Source organism: Polypterus senegalus, chromosome 14 (assembly GCF_016835505.1).
Source record: "Polypterus senegalus isolate Bchr_013 chromosome 14, ASM1683550v1, whole genome shotgun sequence".
Classification (NCBI taxonomy): domain Eukaryota; kingdom Metazoa; phylum Chordata; class Cladistia; order Polypteriformes; family Polypteridae; genus Polypterus; species Polypterus senegalus.
Genome location: NC_053167.1, coordinates 144,588,317 through 144,609,233, shown reverse-complemented (window position 1 = coordinate 144,609,233; position 20,917 = coordinate 144,588,317). Strand labels below are relative to the sequence as shown.

The window sequence follows — 20,917 nt, the reverse complement described above, 5'->3', positions numbered from 1 at the left end:
CACACTTGACATGACGAAGGGGTACTGGCAGGTTCCTTTAATGGACTCCGCAAAGGTCAAGACATCGTTTAGCAACCCTAGTGGACACTGGCAGTATCGTGTCCTTCCATTTGGGTTACACGGGGCACCTGCAACTTTCCAGCTTCGTTATTTATTCTAGCACAAGGAATGAACACCTACAGCAGGTCCAAGCTGTATTATGGACGCTTGGTGTTTTTTGGGTTACAAGAAGTCAACTATTTAGCTACCTGGTGGGCTGAGGTACCGTAAAGCCACACTGGTCAAAAATAGATGTCATTTTGAAATGGCCCTATCCGCGAACTAAGCAGCAAGTCCAAGTATTTCTTGGCTTAGCCAGGTATTACCGTTGGTTTGTACCTCAGTTTTTGGAGAGAGCTGCGCCCTTGAGTGATTTAACAAAGAAGAGGGCATCTAACATTGTGGTATGGACTTATATAACAGAGGCTGCATTTGGTGACTTAAAACAGGCCCTGACGTCAGCACCAATATTGAAAGTGCTTGATTTTTCACTTCCTTTTTAATCGATGGTGTTGAACACCCTGTCATGTTCCTGAGCTGGAAACTGTTGGATCGAGAGACCAGGTATGCGGCGGTGGAAATAGAAGCCCTCGCAATTAAATGGGTGATTACACAGTTGAGGTACTACCTTTTGGGCCGTGAGTTTACTCTTACGGATCATGTACCCTTAAAATGGATGACCCTGCACAAGGAGTTGAATCTGTGGGTCACCAGGTGCTCTCTTGACCTTCAACCTAGTAAGTTTTCACTAATTCATCGTATGGGCTCTCCCCATGCCCCTCTCAAGTTCACAACGTCTCAGTCAGAGACACCTGACCCAATGGGTCTGGACTACTTGTCACACATGTGCGAATAAGAGAAGGCTAAAGGGCCTGAGTAATAGTAATTCAACACCAGACCAGGGGGCAGCAAGGTGCACTAACTGTCTTTCTCAATCCTTTGCAGACAATTCTCAGGAAATCCTGTACGTTTCTGGCACCTCTGATGATGTCACTAAAGCCCAGACAGACAACATGTCCAGGTACGGCACTATTGGTGACTTCACTTCCAGTCCCGATGACATCACTTCCTACACTGCCCTTTAAAGCCACTATCTTGCCTTCACAGCTTCAGTTCTGTTTTGGACTCAGTCTTGTGAGTATCTCGCTATTATTTCAAATTCCTTTTGCAGCCAAGGCCCATTATACGGGTGGCTGCCCCAAACCTTTATGATGTTTTTGTGTCGTTCTTGTGACAATATATAGGAGGAGGAGAGGAGGGCTTGTGCCTCCTCCAGACCGCGAGGGGGCGTCCGTCCTGGTTATATTGGGGACCACGGGTACAGGGCTTGGAAGCCCAGCCCTGTAGGGACCCGTGGTCACCGCCAGCGGCGCCCGATGCCGTTTACCCGTGTGGTCTTTGGCGGGATGGAGCCCGGCCGGGGCGCTTGGAAGACGGAGGAGGCGTGTGCCTCCTCCAGACCGAGAGGGGGCGTCCGTCCTGGTTATGCAGGAGGCCTCGGGTAGGGGGCTTTGAAGCCCAGCCCTGTAGGGACCCGTGGCCACCACCAGGCGGCGCCCCAGTGCCTAATTGTCCCTGGAGCCCAGCACTTCCGCCACACCAGGAAGTGCTGGGGGGAAGACTTTATGTGGCGCCGGAGAGCTGCCAGGAGGACAGCCGACACTTCCACCACGCTGGGGCGTTGCTAAGGAGGAAATGCCGGGAACACCTGGGGCTCATCCGGGAGCATTATATAAGGGGCCGCCTCCCTTCAGTCAGAGGCGGAAGTCGGGTGGAAGAGGACTGAGCGAGAGGAAGGACTGGAGGCGGCCAGGAGAAAAGAGGCACAGGACTGTGTGGCCTGGACTTGGGGGAAATCGGTGCTGAAGGCACTGGGGTCGTGAGTGCACGTATTCATAGTTGTAAATAGTGTAAATAAACAGTGTGTGGGTTGAAAATATGTTGTCCGTCTGTGTGTGTCCGGCCCAGCGTTCACTATATATATATATATATATATATATATATATATAGAGAGAGAGAGAGAGAGAGAGTTATATACACTAAAACACTCTGGAACAGGCCATTCAGCCCAACAAAACTTGCCAGTCCTATCCACTTATTTCTTCCAAAAGTCGAGTTTTGAAAGCCCCTAATGTCTTACTGTCTGCCACACTACCTGTTCTCTAATTCCAAGTGTCTATCGTTCTTTGTTTAAAGAAAAACTTCCTAATATTTGCGCGAAATTTACCCTTAACAAGTTTCCAACTGTGTCCCCATGTTCTTGATGAACTCATTTTAAAATAACAGATCCACTGTACTAATTCCCTTCAGAATTTTAAACACTTCAATCATGTCACCTCTTAATCTTCTTTTACTTAAACTGTAAAGGCTCAGCTCTTTTAATCTTTCTTCATAATTCAACCCCTGTAGCCCTGGAATCAGCCTCGTTGCTCTTCACTACATACAATACATATATACAGGGTGACACAGAAATTGTGATTAGCAAATCTCTGATACGCAGGTTACAGTTGGTCCAGAATGCTGCTGCTCTCTTTCTGATCGGGGCGAGAAAGTCTGATTCTGTTTCTCCAACATTAGCTTCTTTACACTGGCTGCCTGTCAGTTTTTGAATTGATTTTAAAATGTTATTGCTAGCTTTTTAATCTTTACATGGACTTACTCCTGCCTGTTTATCTGAATTGTGTGCTTTACGCCAGCCATCCAGAGTGCTTAGATCTTCTGGTCAGTTGTCTCTTGTTGTCCCTCGTCCCAAGTGTAAAACTAAGGGGGACAATCAGGGCTTGTGCTGCTGCTGCCCCTCGCCTGTGGAACTCTTCACCTCGTCACATAAAGGAGTCGTCTACAATTCAAAACGAGATTAAAGACTCATTTCTATTCACTTGCATTCTGTGACCTTCAGTAATACTGATGGTTTCCTCATTGTCATTATGTAACATTACTTCTATTTATTAATTTTATTTACGTTCATTTATTTTATTTCTATTTATGTTATTTATGTTAATTGTATGTTTTTGTTCTTCTATTATTGTAAAGCACTTTGGCCACAGCATTTCTATGTTTTTTAATTGTGCTATATAAATAAAGTTGACATTGAGCCTTGACCATTCCTCTCTTCCGCACGATTGGTCATTACATCCACATCTGATGATGGACTTGCCGCTGCTCATCTCCCTTCAGACATCATATCCAGGTACAATTCGCTTGGAGTTCCGGTTTTATTTACAGTAAAGGAAACACTAACCTGTACCACTGCCTTTATGTGGGTGAAGAGCAGGGCCGAGACAAGGGTGAGGCAAACAAAGCACTTGCCTCGGGTGAACAATGGGAAAGGGCGCCAAATTGATGAAAAATACAAATTAATAAATTGCAAAATAAAAAAAGAAAAAAGCCAAATGTATGTTGCAATGTTCGTCAAATACCTTAAGCAAACTGATGATTTGTATTGGACGCTTTCACTCGATACACTCGTTTATAAGATATTAATTGATTTGAAAAATAAGCAATCATTGCAATGCGCTGAAATTAAAAGCATATTGAAACAAATACATTTTAAATTCTTATGTATGTTATCTACATGGAAATTAATATTGCAAGAAGTTGATAAAATAACCAAAACTTTGCAATCAAAAATGAAAACTATAATTAAGGCTTCACATATTATAGAAGGATTATCTAATTCCTTGCAGCAAATGAGAGACACCATATGGAAAAATATTGTTTCTAAGAGTAAAAATTTGGCTTCAGAAATGGAATTGTCTACAGATTTTGAAAACAATCAAAGAAAAATCATTAAATTAGATGATTAATCTCAGCAATCAGTTTCTTATAATGGTAAATATTTATTTACAGTAGAAATGAAAGGAGTAATAAATATTTTAATATCACAACTTAGATGGAGATATGAAAAACTATATGGGATTTCATCTGATTTCGAAGTTTTAACAGGTGATGGATACAGAAAATTTAAGAAAAGCAACTTGTGATTTATCCCTTAAAAATCCAAACAATATACATTCTGTGGAATTCTTAGAAATAATCAGTTTTAAAAATCAGGCAATTACATTAATTCCAGGCCTTAAAGAAACTACAAGTTTAGATCTTTTAAAAACGATTCATGAATAAAGTTTAGTTCAGTCCTATCCAAATTTAGAAGTTGCATTGAGAATATTCCTAACGCTACCTGTTACTGTAGCTTCTGGTGAAAGACGCTTTAGTAAACTAAAATTGATCAAAACATTCAAGATCATCAATTGCTCAGAAAAAATTGTCAAATATGTCAATTTTATCAGTCGAACAGGAATTGACAAAACAAATTAATTTAGATACAATAATTGATGAATTTGCTTCACTAGAAGCAAGAAAAGTAAAACTTAAAAAAAGATTTTATATTGAGCATTTATTTAATTATTTATTCATTGAAATTACATTAAATTTCGTTTTGTCTAAAGTATTATTGATATTATTTTGTCTCAAATATTAAAATGTGTAATATTCTAATTCATCTCATGTGTAATGCTTATTTTGTTTTTCTTTTGTTAAGGTTTGTGTGATTTTATTTTTAAGATATGTGCATTTCCATCCATCCATTATCCATCCCACTATATTCTAACTACAGGTTCACAGGCGTCTGCTGGAGCCAATCCCAGCCAACGCAGGGCACAAGACAGGAAACAAATCCCCAGGCAAGGCGCCACCCTGCCGCGGGGCACACACACCCACACACCAAGCACACACTAGGAACAATTTAGGATGGCCAATGCACCTGACCTTTGGATTGTGGGAGGAAACCCACGCAGACTCCACATAGGGAGGACCCGGGAAGTGAACCCGAGTCTCCTAACTGCAAGGCATCAACACTACCTGCTGCACAACCGTGCCGCCATGTGCAATTTTATGTTGCTATTACTATTGTACTATTACTGCATTCTCTGATTTTTTTTTATTTAATAATTAATACATTTAGGTTGTTCTCAAAATCATTTATTTATTTATTTTTATTTAGTACTTATTAGTAATAAAAAAAACTATACATAGGGGCACAAATTTATCCTCCTGCCTCAGGTGAAAATACTTCTTCTTCAGGTACTCCTGTGTCACCTTCAGGGGTTCTTCAGCCAATCACCCACAGGTATCTGACACACACCATCCAATCCCTTACCTGCTTCATGGACCGTCTCCTCCTCCCTTTTATTGGTCCTGATGGGGACGTTAGAGTCCAGGCGGTCCTTCTCCAGCACTTGCCTTTCAGAGAACAGAGGCCTTGGGTCTTCCTCGGCCAATTTCTCTGAGCTTACCCCACCATCGCTTTATGGATCGGCGTGTTTTGGCCATAACAGCGGATCCGAACACTCGCCATCTATGAGGTAAGTGTTTGGGATCGACAAACAACCTTCTGATGGTAGGTGAGTGTGGGAGCAGTGCTTCTGTAGGCCTTTGTCACATTCCACTGTGCTGCTGCTATGTGTGCGCTCTTTGCTGCCATATGGCATATGCACACCTCATGCTGCTGTGTTGGGTCGGCCACAAGAATTATTTAAACTGGGGATCCTGCCAGCAGACGGCCTGGAAGTCCCATCTGGGATGGCACTTGTGAAACCCAGGGGTGCTCCAGCCACCCCAACCCCAACACAGACAGGCAGAGATACGAGTTTGCCACACAAAACACGTTTATTTAGGTGGGGAAGCTCTTCTCTTCGCTCCCCACAGCAGCAAAATAAAAACATGCCAAGCACAGTCCTTTTCGCCTCCACTTCTGCTCAGCAGCTTTGTTCTTCTTGGAAGGACTTCTGTGGCCTCATGTATAAATGATGTGTACGCACAAAAATGTTGCATAAGAACGTTTCCACTCTCAAATCGCGAAGTATAAAACCTAAACTTGGCGTAAAGCCACGTACATTTTCATGCTAGCTAAAACCCTAGTGTACGCAAGTTCTCCACTCGGTTTTGCAGACTGGCGGCACCCAGCGTCAAAGCAGTGCTATTGTTCCTGTGTGGTTACCTTTTCTTTTTTAAATCCACATCCCTGACATGGCTTTATAAATACACTGAAACTAGCTGCATATCATCTATTAGTTTAAGGCATCTGATTGTAATTAACTTGTAACAATATAATGGTCCAGGGAATAGCCATAGTATTCCAAATACCAGAACTGCTTTAGCGTTATTATTCTCACTGCACCTTCTTCTTCTTCTTTCAGCTGCTCCCGTTAGGAGTTGCCACAGCAGATCATCTTTCTCCATATTACTCTCACTGCACCACTCGGAGTATTTATATCACTGTATCTGAGTGTGAATCACAGCAGTTGATTGTAAAGAGAATTATCGGTATACGGCATCAAGCATATGCTGCCTCAGCCATGCTGTCTATTGAATTGCTCTCATAAGACAAATGTTTTAAAGCCTTTCCTGTACGGACCTTGCGGCTCACAAACAGTTTCATCACAAGAACTATAAACGCACTCAATCAATTGCTCCTACAGTTATAATATTACACAACCTGCGCCACTTTATAAAGCGTGTATTTACATATGATGACGATATCATTTTTAAGATGAAATGCAGCAAAATGTGTTGATTATATTATACAGATAAAACTTTAACTTTATTTAAATAATCTATATTATTAATAATTAAACATGTGAGGACATAGTGCTGCAGAGCTAGCGAGGAGTTGGCGCTCTGTTCATGAATTGTTCCTGCCTCACGCTGTATTCTTGCTGGGGTTGGCGTGACACTGGAAGGACAGGTGTTTCGAAGGTTCTTACAGAATCTGTAAAAGAGCAATGGAGATGCTCTCTCAAGTCAAACAGCACTCATCTCTTTAAAATGTCTAGGATCGCTCCGGTTCTGCAATCGTATTCACAGTTAAAACTCAACTCTTAATTGAGAGGAGACATGTTGGTAAACAGCAAGAAAGTATTTGTTTTACTCTGACTTTAGTCTCTATTGAGGAAATGCGATCACTAACTTTTAAACTGGACCGCATGTGATGGGATTCCAAATCCACACAAGCCCTATATATTTTACTCCTGCTAGTGCATCAACACAGCCAGACACATATATTAAGGTTCACTTTAATGCAGGCATGACTGGATTCCAAATGAAAGCAAACTGATCATCCTCAGTGTAACGTATGTTCTTCCAGCATCCGTAAAAGTGCAATATGACACGCGATTCAGATCTCACAGCTGTTATCTCTTTTAAAATGTCTAGGAAAACTCATCTTCTGTAATTGGCTTTAATAGAGATATAATAGTTATGCAATCATTCCAACAAAGAGTTGAACTGGTAAATAAATTTAATCTGCAATCCTGAAGCAAAGTCAGGAAATCACTACTTTCATATAAATAAGCTTTCAATATAAACTGCTGGGTGCAGTTAAAACTCTGCTCTTAATTGAGAGGAGACATGTTGGTAAACACCAGGAATGTGTTAATCTGCTTCTGGCTTTAAGCTCTTTTGAGGAATCTCGACCATTAACTCTTAAACTGGACTGCATATGACTGCACTGCACTGCATAGCCACATAAGCCCTACATACTCCACTCCTGCTGGTGCAACAAAACAGCCATGCACGAAAATAAAGATTCCCTTTAATTCAGGCATGACTGACATCAAAACGAAACCAAACTGGTCATCCCAAGTGTTTTGAAGGTTCTTTCAGCATTTGTAAAAGAGCAATGGAGATGCGCGTTTAAAGTCACACAGCACTCATCTCTTTAAATGTCTAGGAAGGCTCAGGTTCTGTAATCGAACTCCACTCTTAAAACTCCACTATTAATTGAGAGGAGACATGTTGGTAAACACCAGAAAAGTATTTGTTTCCCTCTCACTTTAATCTCTTTTGAGGAAACGCGAACATTAACTCTTAAACTGGGCCGCATGTGATGGGAGTGCAAATCCACACAAGCCCTATATACTGTTCTCCTGCTTGTGTGAAAAAACATCCAGACATGTATATGAAGGTCCCCTTTAATGCAGGCATGACTGGCTTCAAAATAAAACCAAACTGGTCTCCCCTGGTGTTTTCGTCCACTCTTCCCGCATCCGTTAAATAGCAATATGATGCATGTTTCAAGTATCACAGCACTTATCTCTTTAAAATGTCTAGGAACACTCAGCTTCTGCAGTCAGCTTCACAGTTAAATCTCTGCGCTTAATTGAGAGGAGACATGATGGTCAACAACAGGAATGTGTTTGTTTACTTCTGGCTTTGGTGAATCTTAAATGGAACAAGACATCGGTAAAGTAAGCTGATACAGGAGATGAAGCAGAGTCCTGGGGGTCACCATGAAATGAATGGCTACAGGAGATCCTGAAGATCATCCTCTTATCTATACAATACAACCTTTACAGCTGTGAACTTTCTGTTTCCTGAGAGATATAATACTTATGCAATCATTCCAACAAAGAGCTGAACTGGTAAATAAATTTAATCTGCAATCCTGAAGCAAAGTCAGGAAATCACTACTTTCATATAAATAAGCATTCAATATAGACTGCTGGGTGCATTTCATTTTATCAAACATTTCAAACTTCACTAAATTGTCTTATTGATATTAACAAACAACTGACTTTTCAGCGGTGATGTATATTTAAAGGCCCCAGTTATGCATGACAAATTAAAATGCTCTCAAAATGTTTCATTAATGTCCAAACATCCTCTGCCTTGATACAGTTACTCACCCATGTTGTTCACTTTGGCCCGGATTAACTTAAACTTCTTCAGCAGATTTTGATCGAGGAGGTTGATTTTGTCTGCTTCAACTACGAAGACAACGCAATGCACCTTATCAGCCAGACTGGGGTCCTCTCTGTAGCGCTTGTCATTCCTGGTTATCGGTGCCTTGGGATTGAACTGAAGAGACACAATCAGTTTAACATGAGACAGTCACACTGTCCTCACCCACACACATCTACAGTTCTTCACGGGAGCCCACCTGCTTGTTATTACCAATTCTTTATAGTTTAACACACACCAGGCTCAGACCTTCACACTTGACTGCTTATCTCTAAGTGCCAGAATGACTAAAAAGTAAGAAAATTAACATATACTTAATTATTCTAATGAATAATTCTTTGGCCGAAAGTTCTCAGTGTATTTGTGTCAGAGAGGGGATGTGCAACATTGTTCATAATGGCACTCAGTTTTGTCTTCATTCTCTCCTCCTCTATGACCTTCAAGTGGTTCCAGAGTGCATCCCATGGCTTGTTATTTCGGTGGGCCTTTCTTGAAGTGATGTTACCAGTCCAGCATACCACACTGGACATCACGGAGTTGTAGAAGATGTGAAGGATGTCATTTCACACATTAAAGGAACACAGTCTCCTAAGAGAAAAGAGCCTGCTGCGCCATTTATGTAGTCCAACCTGTCACTGATGTGGATGCCCAAGTACTTGTAAGAGTAGACCACCTCCACATCCACTCCCTGAATAGAAACCAGGTGTAGATGGTCTTTGGTGTGGTGGAAGTCAATAATCAGTTCAGCTGCAGCCAATTCTCAAAGTTCCCCCTGACTCCTCTCCTTTGTCTCACTGCCCATAACAACACACCCCATAAATGAAGAAACATCTAAAAATTTCTACAAGTGACCTGTTATATTTATAGTCTGAAGTGTACAGTACAGAGTGAAGAGTGAAGCAGACAGGCCTGTTCCTTATGGTGCTCCAGTGGTGCTCACACAGTCCTTGACCCTGACAAATCTCTTGTTTTATACTGTGTGATACAAAAAGAAATAATAAACACAGCAATCCTTTTCATTTCTTTTGCACAAAACTGACGACTGCTTTATCCAAATGTATATTTTGCAGCACACAGTGTTGAATTGCTAGAATTAATGAACTTGTTAAATGTTGGTGAGGTCAGTAGGGGGCACTTAACCTGTGGTCTGAATGTGGATACCAATACTGCAGAGCAGTGACTGGGAAATTATGTGTAAAATTGACACCGTCCTTCAAATGAGATGTAAAACTGAAGTCCTGGATCTCTGTGGTCATTAAAGATCCCTGGGCATCCTTTGTAAAGGGTTATTATTATCTGACATCACAATGCAAGCGTGTGTGGGTCAAGAAGCTTAAAATCAGTTCTCAAAATCATAGACAGGACAGACTTGTCAATACTGATGGATGGGCAGCCCTGACACCTGTGAAGCTTTAAAAAAAGGAGCAGAGTAGCATCTATCTATCTATCTATCTATCTATCTATCTATCTATCTATCTATCTATCTATTATATAGCGCCTTTCACTATCTATCTATCTATCTATCTATCTATCTATCTGTCTGTCTATCGTATTGTGCCTTTCTTTCTTTCTTTCTTGAAAGTGTGATGAATGGGCAGAGCTTTGTGAGAGGACTGAGAGAGTGAGCAGGAGAGTTTGAAGGTTTGTCCATCTTTACTGTATTTTCCTACATTTGTTCCTGTCCCTTTTAACGTTGCTTTTCTGGTGGTTAGTGTACACTGAGGGTGGTCAGTGTGGCCTCCTCAGGGAGTTGCCCCTCTTCAGAATGGTGACTTCCAAAAGCTCACGAAATGGCTTGATGACGCATGAGTTCACCTGCTCTAAAGAGGACTGTGTTTTGCCTGTTGGTAACGTGATTGGATACAAAAATATCCACTTGGCCTCACGAATGAGCAGTGCAGTGGTGGTGTTTGCTGCTGCAACTGACCTCGTAAATTGTTTAGTTGAGAATGAAGTTATTATTAAAGATAGTCTGTCTCCCGTAAATCCTCTTGCCTATGGTTGCCTGACGTCCCTTATATACGGAACATGTCCAATATTTGATTATTTTATCCCTGTCACATACTGACCTTTCAGAGACACCCAAATGTCCCGTATTTAGTTCATTTTCAAATTTCATAACAAAAATATATTTTTATTACCTTCTTATGGTACTTAGTTGTAACTTTATAAGTAATTATACTTTCTTTTCTCAGATTCTCTTGATGAAAATAACCCAAATGTAACGAGGAAATGAGTGTTTGATGCCTGTTTTCAACTTGTTAAGTTGCTATGGTTGGCTGAGGATGGCGATACTCTTACCGTTTTGCTCTCCAGCTGTGCTGCTGTGCAGTTCTGGATCAGCATTGCCACATACAATGACTGGCAACAAAGTGTGTTGTTACTACTTTTTCTAACTTAAAAACTAATCCATCCATCCCAAGATGCCAAAACGTAAGTGTAAATTTTGTGATGAATATTCCAGTGAATGGACATTTATCAAGCGAGGCAGAAGCTGTTTTGAAGCAAACTGTGGTGTATGGAATTGCACTTTCAGTAAATAATTTTCAAATGATTTTCCTCATAACCCATTAAAATCCTTGCTTTATGTTTTTTGGGTGTAGGGGGCATGTATAAATTTATATATATAGTAATATACAGAGATTTTAAGAGTGTCCCTTATTTCTAATTTTCTAATCTGGCAACCCTACTCTTTCCACACCTAAAAGGATTACTCTATCCAATGTCCCACCGTTTCTATCTACAGCAATGAAGCTCTGGAAAAAGAGCTTTCTTGTTAAGGACAGATAGTCTCTCCTATAAATGAATCTCAATTGGGTGCAAAGCTCCTCAGTTGAAACACGTTGAATCTTTTAGGAGACCAGTCTTAATGATTCTGAATGAAGTACATTTAATGAAAAAAATTAACGTAGAAATGAAGTTTAAAATTGATGGTTGTGAATATGTTATCTTTGTTTCTACGGAGCGTATAAAATGTTTTAAATGTGGTATCACTGGACACATCGCTCACAGCTACACAAGTGTCGCCCCTGATCCTGAGGTAGAAAGAGCTGTAACAGGAGATGAAGAAAAAAAATTAATCTTATTCACAAGAGACCTGCGGTGGGCTGGCGCCCTGCCCGGGGTTTGTTTCCTGCCTTGTGCCCTGTGTTGGTTGGGATTGGTCCAGCAGACCCCCATGAGCCTGTAGTTAGGATATAGCGGGTTGGATAAAGGATGGGTGGATTGATAATTCACAAGAGACCGAACCTGGGGCAATGTCTAATGGTGTATTGTTTCAAAATGAAACTGATCAGAGTGCTAAAAGTAGCGAAAATGTAAATGGAGATGGGGATGAAGTTATTAGAGAAGATGACAGCAATGTTAAAAGTGAGGACAGTGTAGCTACAGCCATAAGGTAGACTGAATACAAATTAATGATCGAGAGTGTATGGGGAGATACAGAAATGCAACTTATAGAAAAGGGTGGCGATTTTAAGGTGCCTAAAGCTACGAAAAGGCCTTGAAACACTGGAGAGCAGGCCGTGTCTAAGAAGCACAGTGTGACGGAGACGTCCGCTGAGCAGGATACAGAACACTTGTTTGTTCTTCATAGCAGGGAAGAGGGAGACTTGCAGGATGCGTTTTTGACCCTTGACGACACTAACAACATCACAGAGGGTTATACTTTGGCATGGATTAGAGCCTTTCTGGTAGAGATGAAGGGCAAGAGAGAAGTATTTGTGCAAGACGTTTTTCCTGCCATACCATTGTTTATTTTCTCGGTCAAAAAACTGCTGAAACAAAGATCAGGGACTGAGCGCTTTTCTGATGAAGAGGGGTGGAGGTTAAGAAAACGGTTGTCAGTGTTACGTGCAGCGTCTCAAACTTCAGACATGCAAATTAATACTTTCTCTGCATATTTTCACAATACATTTGCTGTTTGTTTTATTGCCAGAAATTCCAAATGAATAATTTCAGTATTGGGAGTCTAAATGTTAATGGCTGTAGAGGCCATGTTTAAATCGCTCAGGTCTGTGATTTCTTGAATTTAAGGCACCTATCAGTTGCTTACCCGCAGGAAACCCACAGCACTGTGGATGTGGACCTGTTCCTCATTTTCTTCACACTTCCGGTATTCTACATCGTTACGTCCACTACGTGTGGAATGATTTCGCGGTCATTTACAGGGGGGGGCAATATGTGTTTTAGACATAGGTCATCACAGAATGCTGGCGTAGCGATCGCCCTCTCTAAGCACTTGTCTCCAACCTCCACGTCTTTCACTGAAGGTATTAAAGGACAATTAATTAAGGTTATGGTGGCGTTGGACAAGTGAAAGTTGTTTTTTATTAACGTTTACATTCCAATAACAGGCAGGGAGACAGTGCACTTTTTTAAAGAACTTATTCAGTTACTTAATGACTGTGATTCAGATGATTATGTTTTTTAGGGGGCAATTTCACTTGCACTGGCAACGATGTGCTGGATAGGAATCAGGCCAAGCCTCCCCTGCAGTCAGCCACAGAGTTATGTGTCCTCTCAGAGCGTGTGGGGGGCTTTGAACGGGCACTCAAACAGTACACCTGAGTACAGGTGAGAGGTGACACTCTCTTCCTTGCCAGGCTTGACCGGTTTTATACTTTTAGCCACCATTTTAGTCTTTATACCTCCTGTGTTATTGTTCCTATATGGTTCTCCAATCATTCTCTAGTTTTATGTACTGCAATCCTGTCATCTATATAGACCAAAAGTTCTCACAGGCATTTTAACAATCTTTTATGTAATGACTAGCAAAATACCCGCGCTTCGCAGCGGAGAAGTAGTATGTTAAAGAAGCAATGAAAAAGAAAAGGAAACATTTTGAAAATAACGTAACATGATTGTCAATGTAATTGTTTTGTCACTGTTGTGAGTGATGAGTGTTGCTGTCATGTATATATATATATATTACACACACACACATAAACATATATATATATACATATCTATACATATACACATATATACATACATATATATATCTACATACATACACACACATATATAAACATATATATACATATACATACATATCTACATATATACACACACAGCTATTTCGTATCAGTGCAATACGCTGTTTGTTAAAACGGTTGACTCCCGCTCTTACGTGCAATAACAAATCAAATCATTCAGTTGTCTTTGCTCATATGTCATTTTAGAGCTGGACGCCTGGCATCTTTTTGGCCACAAGTTCGTTTCTGTTTGGTGTGAGGTTCTGTGTTGTGGAGATTCTCAGGATGGATTGCAGGTGCTCATCAGTGAGGCGACTCCTGTGTGCTGTTTTGTTAGTCTTTATCACTGAGAAGAGCTTCTCACACAGATATGTGCTACCAAACATGCACAAGGTTCGAGCCGCATGTAGACGGACTTTTTTTGTTCTTCAAAGTCACCAAAGCGCCGTGCAAACTCAGTGCGCAATAACTCTAGCTTCGCAATAACTTGCAGCATCATAAGGTAGACTTGATTAACGCGTTAGTGTTGGCAAGGCAGCTGAAGCGCTGCATTATGGGATCTGTAGTTTATTGTGTTACCAGCGCTTCATATACCCGGCTTTAATAACAATAATACAGTATATAAAATGATCTCGCGGGCGGATATAATTACACGGGCGGATGTGGCCCGTGGCCCTTGAGTTTGACACATATGGACTAAATAGAACTTGAAAAGATATATTTTTCAAATGTGATCGCAATTCAGATAGAGTTGACGCACTACAGCCTGCATGCCTCAATGAGTCATCCTCCCTCGCTCTTACTTTTTTACCGTTCATCTAATGAATACACTGAGTATGGCTTTACCAAAACAATCATTGATGGCGAATAAAGTATCCATTATTCGAGTATGTAGATCGGGTTATATATATATACATATATATATACCCGCGTATCGCAGCAGAGAAGTAGTGTGTTAAAAAAGCTAGAAAAAGAAAAGGGAACATTTTAAAAATAACGTAACATGACTGTCAATATACAGTATTTGTTTTGTGAGTGTTACTGAGTGTTGCTGTCATCAAGGATTTGATTATCATTATTTCTTTCAATCAGGTTCGTATTTGTAGGATGTGTTGTGTTCAAGTTACATTCCGTGTTTGTCAATCGTTGTAAAGATGACAGGTTTCATTCATCGATTCGTTTCTTACTGCATCAATAAACAGCTCGTCTTCTTCTTTATCTGAGACCTGACACACTGCATGCACGGTTTTTTACACTGTCTTCCTTTAGCGGGACATTGACTTTTTCCAACGTGTGCTTTGTTTTGGATTTATGAATATGCTTGTATGTATGAGACGCTTCATATTTTTTGCTTCCTTTTCAATTGTGTAATTCGGTTTTGTTCAGCTCTTTGGAACTGTTGCTTTTATCTGTGCACTGCGTCAGTTCACGTGAGCCACTCGGTGTACTTGCATCGAAGGTTCCCAGCTGTGCTGGTGCCATCTCCTGCTATGTCCATGGCTGTATTTAATGTTACCTTAGTCCTGGCACTTAAAACTTTCTCTCGCAGTTTCGCTGAGTTTGTGTCAAACACCACCCTGACCATCTCATCTTCCTCTCCATAAAACAGTCCTTCACCCGTGAATATTTACCCGTGGCAGTTTGCTATTGGATTGCCGCTGACGGACGGCCTTATATGGGCAGGCACTAAATTACAAACGCCAGCGGCAGCCTGTCTATGAACTTAATTTAAAGTGTAGGTTTACATCGTGCTTTGTTTCCGAAGTAGCAGAACTCATGAATATGGTTGTATATGTCACTCGCTCGCTTCTTATTGTTTCGCTGCCTTCTCAATTATATAATGCATGTTTTCTTCAGCGCTTTTTTGAGGTCTTCCTGGTTTTCTATGTACTGCGTGATTACGTGGGAGGCGTGATGATGTCACACGAAACTCCGCCCCCACGGCGTTGAAGCTCATGTCCATTACAGTAAATGGAGAAAAACTGCTTCCAGTTATGACCATTACGCGTAGAATTTCGATATAAAACCTGCCCAACTTTTGTAAGGAAGCTGTAAGGAATGAACCTGCCAAATTTCAGCCTTCCACCCACATGGGAAGTTGGAGAATTAGTGATGAGTCAGTGAGTGAGTGAGTGAGTGAGTGAGGGCTTTGCCTTTTATTTTTCTCATTTTAAAACGTGTTTTACATATCTTTGGATTAAGTGGAACAATTGAAAGTAAGCCTTAAGGAAGAGTCTCATACACTGTACTGGGCCTGCCAAATGCCCATACTAGGTTACCTCCCGGTAGACTTTTTGTCCATGCAACAATGGATATTGAATGCTGGGATATTACAAATCAAGCGTCTGGTTAATGATACACAGAGTAGCTGGATAACTGCAACCAAGGTGACGGCGAATTTGAAGCTGTGCTGCCTGTGTACTGTTCAAACAATTTTAAGACTAATAATTTAACAATTTGTTAGAGAAATGCTAAAAGACTATTTTAAAAATATGGACACTCCTGAACCACTAAGTGTGTTTCCAACCCTTGTAGTTACTTTAAGATTCCAAACTCAAGATGGAATACAGGAAGCAACACTGGATTGCATAGCACTTGACCTGGATGCTCCAGAAAGGAAAGAACTTTATAAACTGTGTGTCCAGCTGAGACATCAAAGTCGGCTCAAGAAGTCTCTAAACACACACTGGAGGGACAGACTCGGGGGGGCTAGGGAATTACAGCCGAGTTTGGGGCAGTCTGTACAGACCACCACCAAATAAGAGGACTGGTGATCTGCAGTGGAGGATCCTGCATGGGATCACTGCTGTAAACTCATTCGTGTGTCTCATTAATTCTCAGGTTTGTTATGTGTGTCCTTTGTGTTCTGAAAGAGAGACGGGTATTCATTGTTTTCTGTTTTGTTTTAGGATTTGGCCACTTTTAACTGCTCTTAATTCTATTTTTAATGCTTTGATTTTGTATTTTAAGGAATTTGTATTTATTTGTGGACTGCCTGATTGAAGGGAAATTAAGAGTAATAGCAGGACTGCCAATTTTTTTATTGGGTAAGGCAAAAATGGCTATTATAAGTCAAGGAAAGAAAAAATCAATAATGAAAAGGAAATTGATCTAGGTAAAATGTTTACTGTCTACTGCAAGAGTGCTTTTTTATTACACCTTCTATAAAATTAATTTTATCCTGCAAAGTTTCATTAGCCAGTGGTGTATAAATGAAGCAGTTTGTACAACTAGGAATGAAGAACTCTTTTTTTGTGTGTAATTTCAATACCAACTTTTAAAATTTGTGTTTTTTGAAATATCTTTTTGAGGGTTTATTGACTGTAAAGATTGTGTTTGTTTTTTTGTAACAATTGTTGCTGAGTAATAGTGTAATTAAAACTCAAAATCAATTTTCTTTCTTTCTTTCTTTTTTTTCTTTCTTTCTTTCTTTCTTCATTAGATTGTGACAACTTTGTCATCATGCTATAACACTAAAGATCTTTCTGGCAGTGTGGTGTGTCACCTTATTTTCAAACTGTAGCTTAGTAGCTGTGGTGCACTGTGCTACTCAAATGAATGTAATCAGACACTGAAGAGACAGGTATAAATGTAATCTGCTTAATTATATACAGATCTATCTATATACAATCTTTATGTCAAATGAACATTAAAGTGGATTGAGAAAGCCAAGGTCATTGTGGACTGCATGTAACACAAATACTTTTTTAATGCAGCCAGCATCATCGATGAGTTTGACACCCCTACTGCCATATTGTTTCTACCCATAGGATGGAGTGGACAGCAAACTGAAAAATTATGGAGCTTTCATGTGGGGTCACAAGACCTGGCTGTAGTGTACACTGTAGTTTACTATTGGCTGTAGTGTACTATAAGCAACGAGTCCATGTGTAGTGCTAACTGTGACAATAATGTAAATAGTAAGGTGGAATATTTTAATGCTAAAGTGAGAGCTGCCACTGACATTGTTGCTCCTGAAAAGACAGTTAAGAAATCCTCCAGCACTGCTATACCATGGAAGACCCAAAGAGTGTCTGATTTAAAGAGAACTTGGAGAGCTGAGCCTAAATGGAGAAAAACGAAACTGATTATCCAGCAGTTTTATATAATTCATGTGGTCAAATTCATTGCAGTTATTCCAGTGGTCTACGCACTTCTGCCAAATAAAACTAATGACACACATCAAATCGCTTCAAGAATTTAAAAATCTATAACCGGGTCTTAAACCACAGCAACTAATGACAGATTTTGAGCTAAGTGTCATTCAAGCCTATCAACAAGAATTTTCTGGAATTGTAAACACCGGAAGTTTTTTTCCATCTTTCACAAAAACGTTTGGTGAAAGGTTCAGAATGAACGTTTAAAGGCCCAAAATGAACAAGACCACGAATTTGCCCATTGGGTCCGCATGATTCCAGCATTGGCATTTATTCCTCCTGCTAATGTTATTCAAGAATTTGAAGATTTAATAGAAACTGATGACTTTCCCATTTAAGCCATGGTGATTGCAAACTACTTTGAAGAAACATATATTGGAAGAAGACAACAGAGACGCCAGTAATTACCAATGTTTTCAATTGAATTATGGAATATTTATGAATGTACGCTGAACGATCAGCAACATAAGAACATTCATGTGGAGGGATGGCACAGGGGATTTCAGGAAACTTGTGCTACATTATTCCCAAATATTTACAGATTCATTGATGCTTTAAAAAAACAAGACGTATGCTGCTATTTCTGCTAGAATCAAAGGAATAGCCCAAAAGTTTGAAAATCGTAATGTAACTGATTACCTTAGAGGCATCGCATACAACTTTGAGTTCTAATCATAATTTTATAAACGGAAATTATTTTTTGTGAAGATTAAAGTTACAAAGATATTAATTTAGTAAATAATTGTATTTCACATATGTTTATTCATAATGGCATTAGATATTAATTTTTGTAAAATCATTTGGAATCATCTAATCAAAATAAAAATGTATATATTTTACAGAGCATTTCATTTAAGTGATGCACTATGGCTAACTTTTTTATCATTTTGCTACAAAAATGTTTAAATTAGGAAAGTCAGTTTTGAACGCTGAGAACGATTATTCACTTTATTTTTTCCAGAAATTTCCAACACTCAAAATGTCTGGGTGTGGGTATTAGAAGTTACTGGGGTGGGGGAGAAATATCATGGAGGCGAAATATTAGGGGCAAAATATTAGGAGTGAAATGTTGGGGGTGAAATGTGAGAGGTGAAATTTCCATAATGCCACAAGACCTGGCTGTAGTGTTCCCGAGTGACACACAAGTCTTATCTGCTTAAAACAGGGATTCATCTGACTAAAGTTGAAGAGACTGGATATTCTGAATTGTGGTCAATGACCCCACTGAAGGTGTCTCATGGTGATCCTGCCATCATGAGACATGTGCCTGCACATTTTACAAAAGGGTCATTTCAATTTCTGCTTGTGGACATAGCAGTGAGAGGAATTTTGGGACAAAAGGGAGAAAAAGTGGACAGAAGAAGGGTGAGCAACATTGTAAAGCTTCATTTAAATGCCATCTCAGTTCAGGTGCCACCTTGTCTTCATTTAAGCCTCACCTTAGTCATGGACTTCGTATCAGACATCAAGCTGAATATGTTCTGTGTAAATGGTAATGAGCTGTACACACTGTCCATCTGTGACATCTGCTGATGGTGACCATCATCAGTACACTTTAAGGAGCACACAACGGCACATTCACTTGCAGTAGTTATTTATTTTATCAGATGATGCTTTAGAATCTGTAAGTTTTTATCATGAGTTTACACTGACATCAGTAAAATGACAGGCGAGTCTCACCTCATACGTGTCTGGGACGTGTCCTTTAATGATGCTGATGATGTCTTCCACAAGGATCCCTTCATTATTGATATCCCTTTCTAGACCCATGGTGTCACACATAATGAATGGTAGCTTCCTTCCTCCTTTTCCATCTAGAACTGTATATGTTCGGTACTGCATGTGACAACAACAATATTTATTTGTAAAGCACATTGTGATACATATAAGTAGTTCAAAATGCTTTACAAAACAACAAAAATAGTTACAAAAAAAGATCAAATGTCTATAAAAGGAAGAAGGAATCCAGTGAATGAAAAGTCGCAAACTTCCACAGCTTATTTAAAATAAATGCATGAATGAGCTGTGACTGAAAGTGCAAATACAAAGTCAAGAACTTCACAAGAAAGGGAAATGAAAGCCAGAAAGCCACTCAATGACATCGTCCTGCTCCTTAGTCACCCCACATCAGCTGACGATCTTCCAGTCAAAGCTCTCACTGCGATTATGCAGGCACTGAATAGCCATAATTAAGGGACCTGGGACCCCATGTCCACCCAGCAACCTCCAGAGAGTCCTTACAGGAAAACATTCATATGCCTTCTCTAAGATCCCATCCCTTCATCAGGATGTGAACTCCAAGTGTGAAGCAGCAGGTATGAGGATTGGTACCTCCAAATGTGAGGTCATGACCCTCAGTAGGTAAATGTGGCACTGTCCTCTCCCAGTGGGATTTTAGTTACTGCCTCAAGTGGAGGAGTTTAAGTATCTCAGGGTCTCATTCATGAGTGAAGGGTAAAGGGATGTTGAGATTGACAGACGAACTGGGGTTGCAAATGTGGTTATGCAGTCACTATACCAATCTGTACTGGGGAAGAAGAAGCTGAGCCAGAAGGCCAAGGTCTCTATTTACCAGTGGATCTATGTCCTTACCATCACCTATAGTCATGAGCTTTGGGTAATGACTTAAAGAACAAGAATGAGGGTTCAAGCAGCCAAAATGAGCTTTCTCCATAGGGTAGCTGGACTCTCCCTTAGAGACAGGGTAAGAAGCACCAACTTCCGGGAGAGGCTCAGAATAGAACCACTGACCCTCCACATCAAGAGGAGCCAAATGAGGTGATTTGGGCATCTTAAATAGATGTCTACCTGTTTTATAGACATTGCCAGCAGGGAGGAAACCCTGGATAAACCCAGGATCTGCATGGCGAATTATACCTCCCAGATGGCCTGGAAACACAGTGGGATGCCACAATATGAGTTGGCAAGTGTGGCTGAGGAAAGGGACATCTGGGCCACACTGCTAAGACTGTGGCCCAATATCATATAAGTTGTGGACAATGATAT

General features: G+C 40.3%; 1 protein-coding gene across 3 annotated transcripts in view; it reads right to left on the bottom strand.

The window, feature by feature from the left end:
• Window positions 1-20,917, bottom strand: part of LOC120515047 (interferon-induced protein 44-like) — a 92,219-nt gene that overhangs the window by 19,306 nt on the left and 51,996 nt on the right. For all 3 annotated transcript variants that reach the window (XM_039735753.1, XM_039735752.1, XM_039735754.1), the window contains 2 exons: window positions 19,592-19,747; window positions 8,724-8,895 (listed from right to left, as the gene is read on the bottom strand). In XM_039735753.1, coding sequence (XP_039591687.1) covers window positions 8,724-8,895; window positions 19,592-19,747 — 328 coding nt within the window. The remainder of the gene's footprint in view (window positions 1-8,723; window positions 8,896-19,591; window positions 19,748-20,917) is intronic.